This window comes from Mandrillus leucophaeus, unplaced genomic scaffold, assembly GCF_000951045.1.
Source record: "Mandrillus leucophaeus isolate KB7577 unplaced genomic scaffold, Mleu.le_1.0 Scaffold59, whole genome shotgun sequence".
Taxonomy (NCBI): Eukaryota; Metazoa; Chordata; class Mammalia; order Primates; family Cercopithecidae; genus Mandrillus; species Mandrillus leucophaeus.
The window spans coordinates 4,076,191-4,088,009 of NW_012106363.1; the positions used below are offsets into that span (position 1 = coordinate 4,076,191).

At 47.9% G+C, this 11,819-nt stretch overlaps 2 protein-coding genes across 3 annotated transcripts in view; both read left to right on the plus strand.

Annotated features, from left to right (window-relative positions):
* The window catches only part of FAM117A (family with sequence similarity 117, member A), a 49,242-nt gene extending 42,131 nt beyond the window's left edge, over positions 1-7,111 (plus strand). Inside the window, exons 6-8 of the mRNA XM_011999379.1 lie at positions 749-950; positions 2,148-2,298; positions 6,629-7,111. Of these exons, the coding sequence (XP_011854769.1) occupies positions 749-950; positions 2,148-2,298; positions 6,629-6,929 (654 nt within the window). The 3' untranslated portion in view covers positions 6,930-7,111. The remainder of the gene's footprint in view (positions 1-748; positions 951-2,147; positions 2,299-6,628) is intronic.
* A 2,999-nt stretch (positions 7,112-10,110) lies between these two features.
* Positions 10,111-11,819, plus strand: part of SLC35B1 (solute carrier family 35, member B1) — a 6,854-nt gene continuing 5,145 nt past the window's right edge. The window contains exons 1-2 of one of the 2 annotated variants that reach the window (XM_011999289.1): positions 10,111-10,471; positions 11,128-11,231. In XM_011999289.1, the coding sequence (XP_011854679.1) occupies positions 11,200-11,231 (32 nt within the window). In that variant the 5' untranslated portion in view covers positions 10,111-10,471; positions 11,128-11,199. The remainder of the gene's footprint in view (positions 10,472-11,127; positions 11,232-11,819) is intronic. The other variant, XM_011999288.1, reaches the window with a different exon arrangement.

Here is an 11,819-nt window from a genome sequence, read left to right on the forward strand (position 1 = left end):
ATCTCCCGACCTCGTGATCCGCCCACCTCAGCCTCCCAAAGTCCTGGGATTACAGGCGTGAGCCACCGTGCCCAGCCGGCCTCAGGCACACTTTTGTATTGACACAGTTTAATTGGGGAATGCCAGTTGGCCAGTATTAATATGATTCTAATGGGCACACTTCTCAGTTTATGATTTACCTACTAGTTGATTTTGAATTCGCATGTATGCAGGATTTCACATATACCCAAACACATGCACATAATTTGGTGAGCTACAGGTTCAAGTACCATTGAGTGTTTTTAAAAGGGGATGAGGAGGTATGTAATACATGCTAATCATCAGCATACTTGTTCTGCAATGGTTACAGCACTTACAGGCTCCTGGTGGTTTGCCGCTATTGTGCCCTCCAGCATACATTATCATCTTTGTGTTCCTAGAGCCCAGGGCACAGAAGGTCCCTGCCCTCAGAGGCTTATAGTCTTGTGGGGACAACACATTGATCAAGCCCTACAGGTGAATATGTAATTATACATTGGACTGTGAGTGCTATTAGGGATAAGAGCAAAGTGCTATGGAAGAAACAGGAGGGAGTTTCTTCTAGATTGAGGGGTGGCCAGGGAAATAAATGGCTGGAGGAAATGGTGTTCTGTGGTTGTGTGTTACGGATAGAGAATGACAGCAGCAAGGGGAATACCCTCAGGGTCACTGTGCTGCTGCAGGCCTGAAATACTCAAGGCTGAGAGTCTTTACCGTCCTTCCCCGTCAGATCCTTGAGATCCCTGATGGGCACCGGGCCCCAGCTCCTCCCCAGAGTGGCAGCTGTGATCATCCCCTCCTCCTCCTGGAGCCTGGCAACCTTGCCAGCTCTCCTTCCATGTCCTTGGCATCCCCCCAGCCTTGTGGCCCGGCCAGTCATGAGGAACACCGGGGTGCCGCCGAGGAGCTGGCATCCACCCCCAACGACAAAGGTAAGCTGCGGAGGCTGAGGCAGCAGGGCTGACTCTGGGGCACACGAGTGGCTCCACTCCCTTTTCCACCTCTAGTCAATTCAGGCCCAGCATTCTCAGTACCCTACTAGAATATCTTTATGAGTCATCTTTCTTCTGCACATTATACAAATGATAATAATGGTCCCATACGTCCCGTTCTGATTGATAATTTATGAAGGCTCTGCATTTATACTTCTATTTAATCCTCACTGGGATCCAAAGAAGCAATCCCTGCCATCCCCATTTTTGGGCTGAGGTTCAGCAAGCTGTAGGGGAAAGCAGCGAGTCTTCATTCAGGTGTCCACTGTACTCATTCCCAGCAATGGTTTCAAAGTAGTTGTGAGTGATACAAAGTAAGAGAATACGGTCGCTTGCCCAGGGTTGTATAGTTTGACCTAGACCAAAACCAATTTTTTTTTTACTCCAAATCTCTACTTTCTACAATGCCCTATCTACTTCGCTAAGAAAATGAGATAAAATTCTTACCTCCTAATGATCCTTACATTATAAAGCAGTGTGCCTATATTGTCTGATTTGATTGTCACAGCAACCCCATGAGGTAGGCTGGTCAAGGGCATGATCTAACAATACACATAGGTAAATAGAGCATAGAGTAAGGGGAATAAATGTGAGATAAATACAGATAAAGTCAATATTTGCAACCTAGGCCAAGTACATTCACTGTGTGGAAAGGGAGAGGAATTTTATCCTACAAGTGGGGTTGAGTAAAGATTGCTTCTCTGAGTCAGAGAAGAACTCTTCTTGGAAGAAAGGATAGATTTTCAAGACTGTGGACAGGAAGAAGCCGTGGTATGTTGGCAGGGAGGGTGTTACAGTCTTGGAAGAAGGCAGAGAGAGACGCATTTAGGATTGCTTCAAGTCTGAGATTTGGAGTTCCGGTCCCAGTCTACCTCCTGGGAATATAGAATTGGTATGAGATCTTAACTTTCCATCCATTCAACTCCATTTTTTTGTTCTGTTATACACTGTGTATTTTTGTAAGCTGCCTCAAAGGTTTTTAAGGTACAGTATAATAATCACAGTGGCTAAGCACACCCACTATCCTCTTCCTTACCATGCGTCCCCCGTCTTGCCACTTTACACCCCAGTCCTGGACCCAGAAAAGTGGAGGCCTTCCCTTCATCTCCACTAGACTCAGCCTTGCTCTGTTCACAGCCTCCTCTCCAGGCCACCCAGCCTTTCTTGAAGATGGCAGCCCATCTCCTGTCCTTGCCTTTGCTGCCTCCCCTCGGCCTAATCATAGCTACGTCTTCAAACGGGAGCCCCCAGAAGGCTGTGAGAAAGTGCGTGTGTTTGAAGAAGCCACGTGAGTATAACAAGTAGACAGGGTGTGGGAGGGGAGGGTGGGCCTACATTCTCCCACCTGACAGGACTTCTTCAGTCTAGGACTCTCTCTTGTCATAGAGGTGTTGTCAACTTTAGATGATCAGTATTGCCAGCTTTCCATGATCAAACGTGTTGACATTACCTACTCTGAGCACTTAAATCTTTGCTTATCATTATCTCCATAGAAACCTGCTCTCTGCCCACATGCCAGCCACAAGCGCAGCAGGAGCTGGAAAGAAAATATATCTGAAACCTAAGCCCTTTGTTTCTTCTATTTTTTTCCATCTCCGGGGAAGGTGTGAGAATTTGCTAGACCATAATCAGAGAGAGAGAGAGAGAGAGAGAGAGATGGGGGGTGTGGGGAGAACATACTAGTATTTCTCTTCAGTCAGAGATTAGAAGTGTTTCAGCACCACTGGAGTAGAATGGGGGGCCTAAACAGCTTAACAGTTTGAGCTTCAGAGTCAAGTCTTCACCCTGTGGCTGTAGTGGTTCAAGTGTCATGAACTCCCAGGCAGAAATTTCCAGTCCTTGCAAGTAAGGACTATGGAAAATTTCCAAACCAGATTGGATCATTCAGAAGCCATTCTTCTGTTGATTTCTTTATACTTCCCTCCCATTAGCAGAAAGAATTAAGAGCCAACCTTTCCAAATGCCCCTGTCCCCGTTAGCAGGCACCAAAGAGCTCATTTCATTTCCTGCTGCCAGCTTAATACTCACCAGGGCAGATTCACACGAAGTTGGGGTTTCAGTGGCAGTCAGGAAGTTTAGTCATGGTGTGCGAGTGAAGATGTAACTGGGACTGGGTTTGGGTCATTGAGAGCACCATTTGTATCTCAAATAAGGGAGCAGTAACCCATGGTGGTAGCCGAAGGTACATTCAGAAGCCACAGTAGGAGTTGCAGAGAAAACCGTTGCCACTAGAGGTTTTGTTACTGTTATTATTGTTGCCTGGTATCCCTTCAAGACTTCTAGGTCCTCTGAGAAGCTGTGGAGGGAAGAGGCCAGATCTCTTAGCTTCAGCAGACTCTAGGCTCTTGTACCCTCCCTCAATCCACATTATGGTGGAGTAATTACAACCTGGAAATGTGGGCGGAAATTAAGCTGTAGCTCGTCTTGGGTTTTTCATAGACGCAATGCCAGAAGAGGCCTTAAAGTCAGCTCATTTAACTTCCTGCCCCTGCATTAACCCTTTAAGAGAGGTGGTGGGCTGGGTGCGGTGGCTCATGCCTGTAATCCCAGCACTTTGGGAGGCTCAGGTGGGCATATCACCTGAAGTCAGGAGTTTGAGACCAGCCTAGTCCATTACAGCAAGACCCCCATCTCTACTAAAAATACAAACATTAGCCAGGTATGGTGGCAGGCACCTGTAATCCCAGCCACTCAGGAGGCTGAGGCATGAGAATTGCTTGAACCTGGGAGGTGGAGATTGCAGTGAGCTGAGATTGCACCACTACACTTCAGTCAGGGCAACAGACTGAGACTCTGTCTCCAAAAAAAAAAAAAGAGTGGTGGTGATCCATCAGTGATTTTCTAAGATATGCTGGGATTGAAATTCTGTCGTTCACTGAGGTTTCTTTATTTAATCAACTTTCCTATTAGGAAGTTTGTGTGTTTAGCCATTCTTTTGCCATATTCCCCCCTTCTTAGCTATTGTCCCCTCCAAGATCATCTGGATTTTCCAGGCGAGGAGTCAAGGTATTGAGGGTCATGCTGGTTGCCATCATGTTCTCTGAGTGTTGCTGGGTCTCCTCTTGGTCACCTTCCTGACATGTACATGCACACACCTAGAACATTCTGTCTCTTGCCCATTCCCCATCCCTCCATAAAGTGGGACTCTTTTAAACCCTTCTCCATCAGAGAAGCCCTTGCCACTGTGGAGTCTCTAGGACGCCAGGCCTTCCCAAACACACCCAGCACACAGGCCTTTACCCTCTACCTCTCCAGACTCTGCCAGATCTCTGCTCTTCTCTTCACACCTTGATCTTCCTGGGCTCTGGAATTATTGGAATTCCGGAATTAAGATGGTAATTGGCTGGGTGCAGTGGCTCATGCCTATAATTCCAGCACTTTGGGAAGCCAAGGGAGGATCGCTTGGGTCCAGGAGTTCAAGACCAGCCTGGGCAACATACGGAGACACCCCCTCTACAAAAAATTTTTTTAAATTATCCAGGTATGGAGGTGGGTGCCTGTAATCCTAGCTACTCAGGAGGCTGAGGTGGGAGAATCGCTTGAGCCCAGGAGGCGGAGGTTGCAGTGAGCCAAGATTGCACCACTGCACTCCAGTGTGACAACAGAGTGAGACCCTGTCCCAAAAAAAAAGATAGTAACCAATTTATCGGTCTGTATACTGAGTGCATTTTTCTTTGAGTGTATATATTATACTTTAATAAAAAGTAAAAAAGAAAAAGCTGATTGGTGAGAACCATTGGTGGCAGAGCTTCACCATCTTCCCATACCTTTGTCTTCTCACCTGGGATCTTCAAACCGTCAGCTTCTTAGGGCTGTTTCACCCTCTAGGCTTTGCCAGACAGTAAGGAATCAGGGCTATCCCTTACTCAGGAACTCTCTGACCTGACCTTTTATCATTCCATCTTCCTAAACAATCAAAAGGGGAGGGATGATTCCTCTCACATTATAAAGGTGAGACATGCTGGGTGCAGTGGCTCATGCCTGTCACCCCAGTACTCTGGGAGGCCAAGGCAAGAGGATCACTTGAGCCCAGGAGTTCAAGACCAGCCTGGGCAACACAGTGAGACCCCATTTCTACCAAAAAAAAAAAAGAAAAAATTAGCCTAGAGTAGTGGCAGGCGTCTGTAATCCCAGCTACTTGGGAAGCTGAGCAAGAGGATTACTTGCACCTAGGAGTTTGGGGCTGCAGTAAGCTATGATCACACCACTGTACTCCAGCCTGGGTGAGAGAGCAAGACCCTGTCTCTAAAAAAAAAAAAATTAAAAACTTAAAATTAAAAAGGGGGGTGAGACAGACATGACAAGGACCACATGGTGAGTTAGAACCCAGATCTTCTGATAAGGTCTAGCTGCCTTTCTCACAGTTGTTGCCATGCTTTCCTCCCAAAGTTTTGAAAATCACACCTTTCTGGAGACCAGCCTGGGCAGCATACAGAGACCCCATCTCTACAAAATAAAAATAAAGTAATTAGCTGGGCATGGTGGTTCATGCCTGTAGTCCCAGATACTCAGGAGGATGAGGTGGGAGGATTGCTTGGACTGGGGAGGTTGAGGCTGCAGTAAGCCATGATCCTGTCACACTGCACTCCAGCCTGGGCCACAGAGTGAGACTCTGTCTCAAAAACAAAACAACAACAACAAAAAACCCCATACTTTTCAAATGTGCCCAACAATTAGATTCTTTAGGTCAGTAGATTTCAACTAGGGAACATTTGGCAATATCAAGAGACATGTTTAGTTGTCACAGCTGGAGGGGAGGAGTCGTGGTACTAGTGGGATAGTGAGTAGAGGCCAGGGACGCTGTTAGGCATCTTACAATGCACAGGACAATGCCTCCATCCCCACCCCTGCAACAAAGAATTATCCAGCCCAAAATGTCAGTGGTGCCAAGGCTGAGAAACCCCACTTTAGGTTAATAAAAAATCTTAGAAAGTCACTTGTCTTTGATCTCTGCTTTCAGGCATGCGGTTTGTCACCAAAACACCATTCACTAAGGAAATTTTTCCTTTCTTTTTTTTTTTTTTTTTTGAGATGGAGTCTTGCTCTGTTGCCCAGGGTGGAGTGCAATGGCAAGATCTTGGCTCACTACAACCTCCGCCTCCCGAGTTCAAGCAATTCTCCTGACTCATCCTTCTGAGTAGCTGGGATTACAGAAGCGTGCCACCATGCCCAGCTAATTTTTTGTATTTTTAGTGGAGACAGGGTTTCACCATGTCGGCCAGGCTGGTATCGAACTCCTGACCTCAAGTGATCCATCCACCTTGGCCTCCCAAAGTGCTGAGATTACAGGCGTGAGCCACCGTGCCCGGCCACTGATGAAATCTTTCGAATGAAAAGATTTCTTGGTCTCCAATTGTTGAATCACATTGTCAGGAAGTTCTCCTTCCTGTCTAGCTTCAATCCCTCCTGTTTTTAGCTAAAGTGCATTTCCTGTTGTTTAGGCATATTTTTTTAAAAATAGATTGCTGAGGGGTTTGGTTTTCGGTCAAGTTATGATTCTGTTTGAACAGAGACCCAGCTCCCCTGCTGCCCTGATGCTGTGACATCTCACCCTCTCTCACTGTGTGTTTCTCTCTGTGTGTACGTGTGTGTCTTGTGTGTCTTTCTTCATCCTCCAGGTCCCCAGGTCCTGACCTGGCCTTCCTGACTTCCTGTCCTGACAAGAACAAAGTCCATTTCAACCCGACCGGCTCAGCCTTCTGCCCCGTCAGCCTGATGAAGCCCCTCTTCCCCGGCATGGGCTTCATCTTCCGTAACTGCCCCTCAAACCCGGGGTCTCCCCTTCCCCCGGCCAGCCCCAGGCCACCACCTCGGAAGGATCCGGAGGCCTCCAAGGCCTCCCCACTGCCCTTCGAGCCATGGCAGCGCACCCCACCATCAGAAGAGTCTGTGCTTTTCCAGAGCTCCCTGATGGTCTGAGGGTCCCATCCCTGCCCCACTTTACCATAGAGACCAGTGCCTTGGTGGCAGGTCCCTCCCCAGGTCCCCTGAGATGGGGTATGGAGGGGCCCTTCCCTCTCGGCCTTTGAGCACTTTCTTTCACTTATCGTGTCAAAGTCCTGGGTCCTCTTTTTGATGGGCACTGGCCCCTCTGAACGTGATGGGACCTGCCTTCTCCACTAGCAGCTGGGCAGGTCACAACTCACACCTGTGTAGCTGCCACATCCCTCACTTGGTGGAAAACACCCAGAAGGTCTGGAGTCCCTCACCCCTGGGTGTCAGTCCAAATGACTGTATAGGAGGCCCTTATTTTTGTCACAGAGCAAGCTGGCCATGAATGAAGGAGAGAGGACGCCACAGATTTCCTTCCCTCCCTTGCAGGAGACCGTAAGATAGATCCCCCATCCTCTCAGCCCTATCCCCACGCCTCCCTCTCATTAGAGGAGCTGACCAAAGCAGTCCTAATGGGCCATAACACTTGACCAATTCAGCTGCTGGCAGAGGGAGGAAACAAGTGTTTTCCCAAGTGGCATTTTCATCTCGCTTTCACCCTGACTAAAGATTGTCTTAAGTAGCAGGCCAGCCTGCCCAGCCCCAGGTGGGTAGTGGGGAGGAGAGCTGGCATTCCTCCAGGTGGCAAATGGCAAATCTATACTCTCCGCCTGCCCCAGGGCTGGATTGGATTAGAAAAATGCCTATTTTTCTTGTATCGATGTAGAAACTCTATTTTCTCCCAAAGACACTATTTTTGCAGCTGTTTGAAGTTTGTATATTTTCCGTACTGCAGAGCTTACACAAAATTGAAGAATGTTAATGTTCGAGTTTTCTTATCTTGTGTTTAGAGGTTGTTTTTTGCAGATCTTGGTGTTAATAGACCAAATAAATAAATAAATATTCCCAGCAGCTTGAAGTTCTGTTAAATATGTGGGGAAGGAGGAGTGGGGTAGAGATTAAGGGTATTATACTGATCATTTTATCTTTGTCTTCAAGAGAAGGAGCCTCAATTCCCACATCTGGGTGTTGTTATGGCTGTACACAAGAGTTCCTGTCCTCTGGACACCATGCTTGCATACTTTACATGGACATAAACAACAGACCCATGAAAAGGCTGTCCAGAATGAAGAGTGTGGTTTGTCCTAGAGGTGGAGTGAGGGAGTCATTGGGGAAGTTAGCCATTCTTGTGTGAGTCTGAAAGAGCTCCCTAAGGAGAATGGATTTCAGAGAGGAAAAGCAGGTGACCAAGGGAAGACAGTTTGACATTGTGGGTGTTCTTTGCACTGGCTGGAACTCTCGACAGTTTGGGGGAAGCTTTGGTTCATCTCAGGGAGTACCCACAACATAGTGTGCAGCCTTGAAGGGAACAAAGAAACTATACAAAGACACTATTCTTATCCTTTCGCAGCCTTTATAATGCTGCACCTGTAAGAGCTCTTAGGCTTTTGGGGAAAATGGGAATAACCATCCCAATATTTCAATGATGCTTTGGAATTTCCAAAGCATTTTCACAAAAGACATATCCCCATTGTATGGGTGAACAGTTGACTACCCCAAGGGCAGTAATAATAAGTACAATTGTATCTACCTCATAAGACCTGACAACAAACTCCTAAACCAGGCTATCCTAACCACCATTCATTGGGCTGTAAGAACCAGCTACCATGTTAAGTGCTTTACATAAAATGTTATTGAAATACGACAACCACCCAGTAAGAGAAATATGGTAAGTCCCACTGTATAATCAGGGAAGGACAAATAGATTGAATACCTTTCCCCAAAAGACACAGATATGAAGTGGGGTAGTTAGGATTGGAAACCTGATCATTTGAATCCAGTGCCCATGTTTCTAACCACAGCGCTCTCCTGCTTGTTATTATATTCCCATTAATTTCACATGAGGAAACTTGACTCAGAGGACAAGGACAAGGGAATTGTTTGAGGTCCCAGCTGGTAAAGAAGCAGAGCTGGCAGGTCTCTCCGCCCAGCTATTTGGTGCCCTGGCATCGCAGGCTGAGCCAATAGAGTAAGCTACTGAGCAAGAGAGCAAATGTATGGGGATTCCCATGCCACTAATATCGAGGAGACAGTGGGCTGGGGACAGACCCTATCTTCTATCCCTTACCCCTCCCTCTAAAAGACTTCTGGCTCCCCCGCAAAGCCTTAGTGAGTCAGGCCCAGAGCAAGGGGTGTGGTGCTGCCCAGTATTTCCTTCCTTTGCCCGAGGCTGTGCCAAAAGAGCAGGCTGCTAGAAGAGAAGGAGCCTCGACCTAGAGAGCAGCCCAGAGTCCACCTGGTGGCCGGAGATTTGGGCCAGTTAAGTAGGGGGTTGGAGGTAGTAGTGGGAAGACCTTAGGTCAGTCTTGCCCTGGCAATTCGTGCCAGCAAGTGGAGACCCAACACTTGCATGAGGAAGGGATCCAACGAGGTGCTCATTAATGGGAAATATTCAGAAGCGCGGCCGAAGGGTTTAAGCCATTGTTGGTGAGTTAAGACTTGGAAGAAAACTGACTTCAATAAACTTCCATTTCCACTCCTCGATATGAGGAAATAAGATCAGGGCTGAGAAACAGTGATGACTAATAATACCTTAAACTTGCACAGCATACTTTACAAAACACTTTCACCAACCTCAATTCATTCGATCCTCACAACAGTCAAGAGGCGACAAGGTGGCTATTGCTAATTATCCCTAGTTTCCAGACCTGGAAAACTCTGGCTCAGAACTTGGGTGACACGGGTAGGTTACCCCGCCTTTAAGTGACCAAGCCGAGACTTACTGTGCCGCTCTCCCCCTTGGAAGCCTAGTGAAGTGCCTAGGTAATGAGCAGGTAAAGTCGCTGACGCTAGGCAGCAGCTAGACGGCGCTGAGGCTCCAGTAAGAAATTTTGGCATTAGGACCCAGCAGAAGCCTGGCCGCCCGCCGCGGAAAAGACTATTGGATTTGCTCTGCCGGCCGCACCTCCTCCTGTCCCGCCTACCTGTCCGAGTTCGCACAGCGCAGCCAATTGGTGGCCTCCACATCCCTATACGTCATTATTCTACGCCCGGGTGGCTCTAGGACACCCTGTGGTGCTCTGGGTAGCAGTTGTCCTCAGAGTTGCCTGATTGGAAAAATCTCCAGGTCGAGAAAATGGTCTCGAGGCTGCCGGTTCCCCTGGCCCTCAGGGATGGAGCCAAGGTCCCAGGGCGGGTTTTCTTTCCTAGGAAGTGGTTGCTGCGTTCTGAGGAGTTTCCCCCTTGGCAGCCCTGAGCTGGCAGTTCCGGTAGTGACTGCTGGGCCCTGCTGGACGGCGGTCGCATGCAGCTCCTATGAGGCCCCTGCCGCCGGTCGGCGATGTCCGGCTGGATCTGTCGCCTCCGCCGCCGCTGCTGCCGGTGCCGGTTGTGAGCGGGTCTCCAGTCGGCTCCTCCGGGCGTCTCATGGCCTCTAGCAGCTCCCTGGTGCCCGACCGGCTGCGCCTGCCGCTCTGCTTCCTGGGTGTCTTTGTCTGCTATTTTTACTATGGGATCCTGCAGGAAAAGATGTGAGCGACCCCGGGGGCGGGCCGACATTCTCTCCCCAGTCTGTGACAGGGGTCCCGGGCCTTCTGCCTCTGGACCTTCTGCCTCTTGTCCTTCTGCCCGGCTGTCGCCCTCTTAGCACCCCACTACTTTTGCAGCTATGGCTGAACCTACCCAGAATTCCAGAACTCCAGGGTTATTTTCTGGATTCTTTGGACTTGGTTATTTTCTTTTTTAGCTGTTTTTCCCTGCTTGGTTCTAAGAGCCTGCGTTTTACAGGCTGAGACTTCTACCCCTCAAAGAGGACCCGAGTCGGCCCCCTTTTGGTACTCCCAGATGCTTGCAAACAACCTATTCGCCCTCGGCCTTGGTGCCGTAGCCCAAATACCGTCTCCTCCTGCCTGGGGTACCTGACTTCACTGTCTCGTTTTGCATGTTTCCTCTCCGTCTTTTTCGGGTATTCTTTCCTTAGGCTATGGAATCAGTAGGCTGGAATGTCTAGTTTCTAGATCCAGTAAAATCAGCCCCTTTTGCAGATGAGCCTAGTGGTCCTTACAAACTCTCCCTACATCCAGAGAGGCAAGATAATTTTAAAGTTTTCAGTGGTTCTGGATATATTAGATGACAGTGACTGAAATATACTAATTTTCGTCTCTTTTGTCATGCATTTCATTTCTAGAACAAGAGGAAAGTATGGAGAGGGAGCCAAACAGGAGACGTTCACCTTTGCCTTAACTTTGGTCTTCATTCAATGTGTGATCAATGCTGTGTTTGCCAAGATCTGTGAGTACCTAGATAGTAATTTGTTGGGTACCCCATCACCCCAAGTTCCTTCAGTATGTTAGGCATTAAACATTGATTCAACCTTAAAGGCTAACTCATGATCTCCACCTCATTTTGTACTCACACAGCCTCTCTGTGAAGTCTGTAAAACTAATGACTTTGAAGTGGAGTAAAATATTATTTCCCCAATTTTTATCAACTTCTGAGTTAGAAATGTTCAGAGAATGGGTCTTCTGTATTCCAAATCCCCACTGAAAATACTTGAAACATTTTTTTCTTTCTCTTTGAGTTTCTTTTGTGTGTCAGCTTCAAGCATGCTTTGAGCATTCTCTCTTTGTTCCCTGGGGACTAGCAGCAGGGCTGACTGGTCCCTTGAACTGAATGAGGCCCTCACCTCCACCCTGCATGTGGTCTTTTGTTGGGCTTAGGCAGCATTGGAAAGATGAATAATTTTCAGAGATTTCCCAGTGTAAGAGGACAGAAATAGCTTGTGTCTTATTTGACAGACAAGTTCCTTTCATGTGGCTTCAGCTTTGCTTAGTGGTCCATCCTAGCCCCACCAGGTTTCTCTTGTTTTTTTTTTTTTTT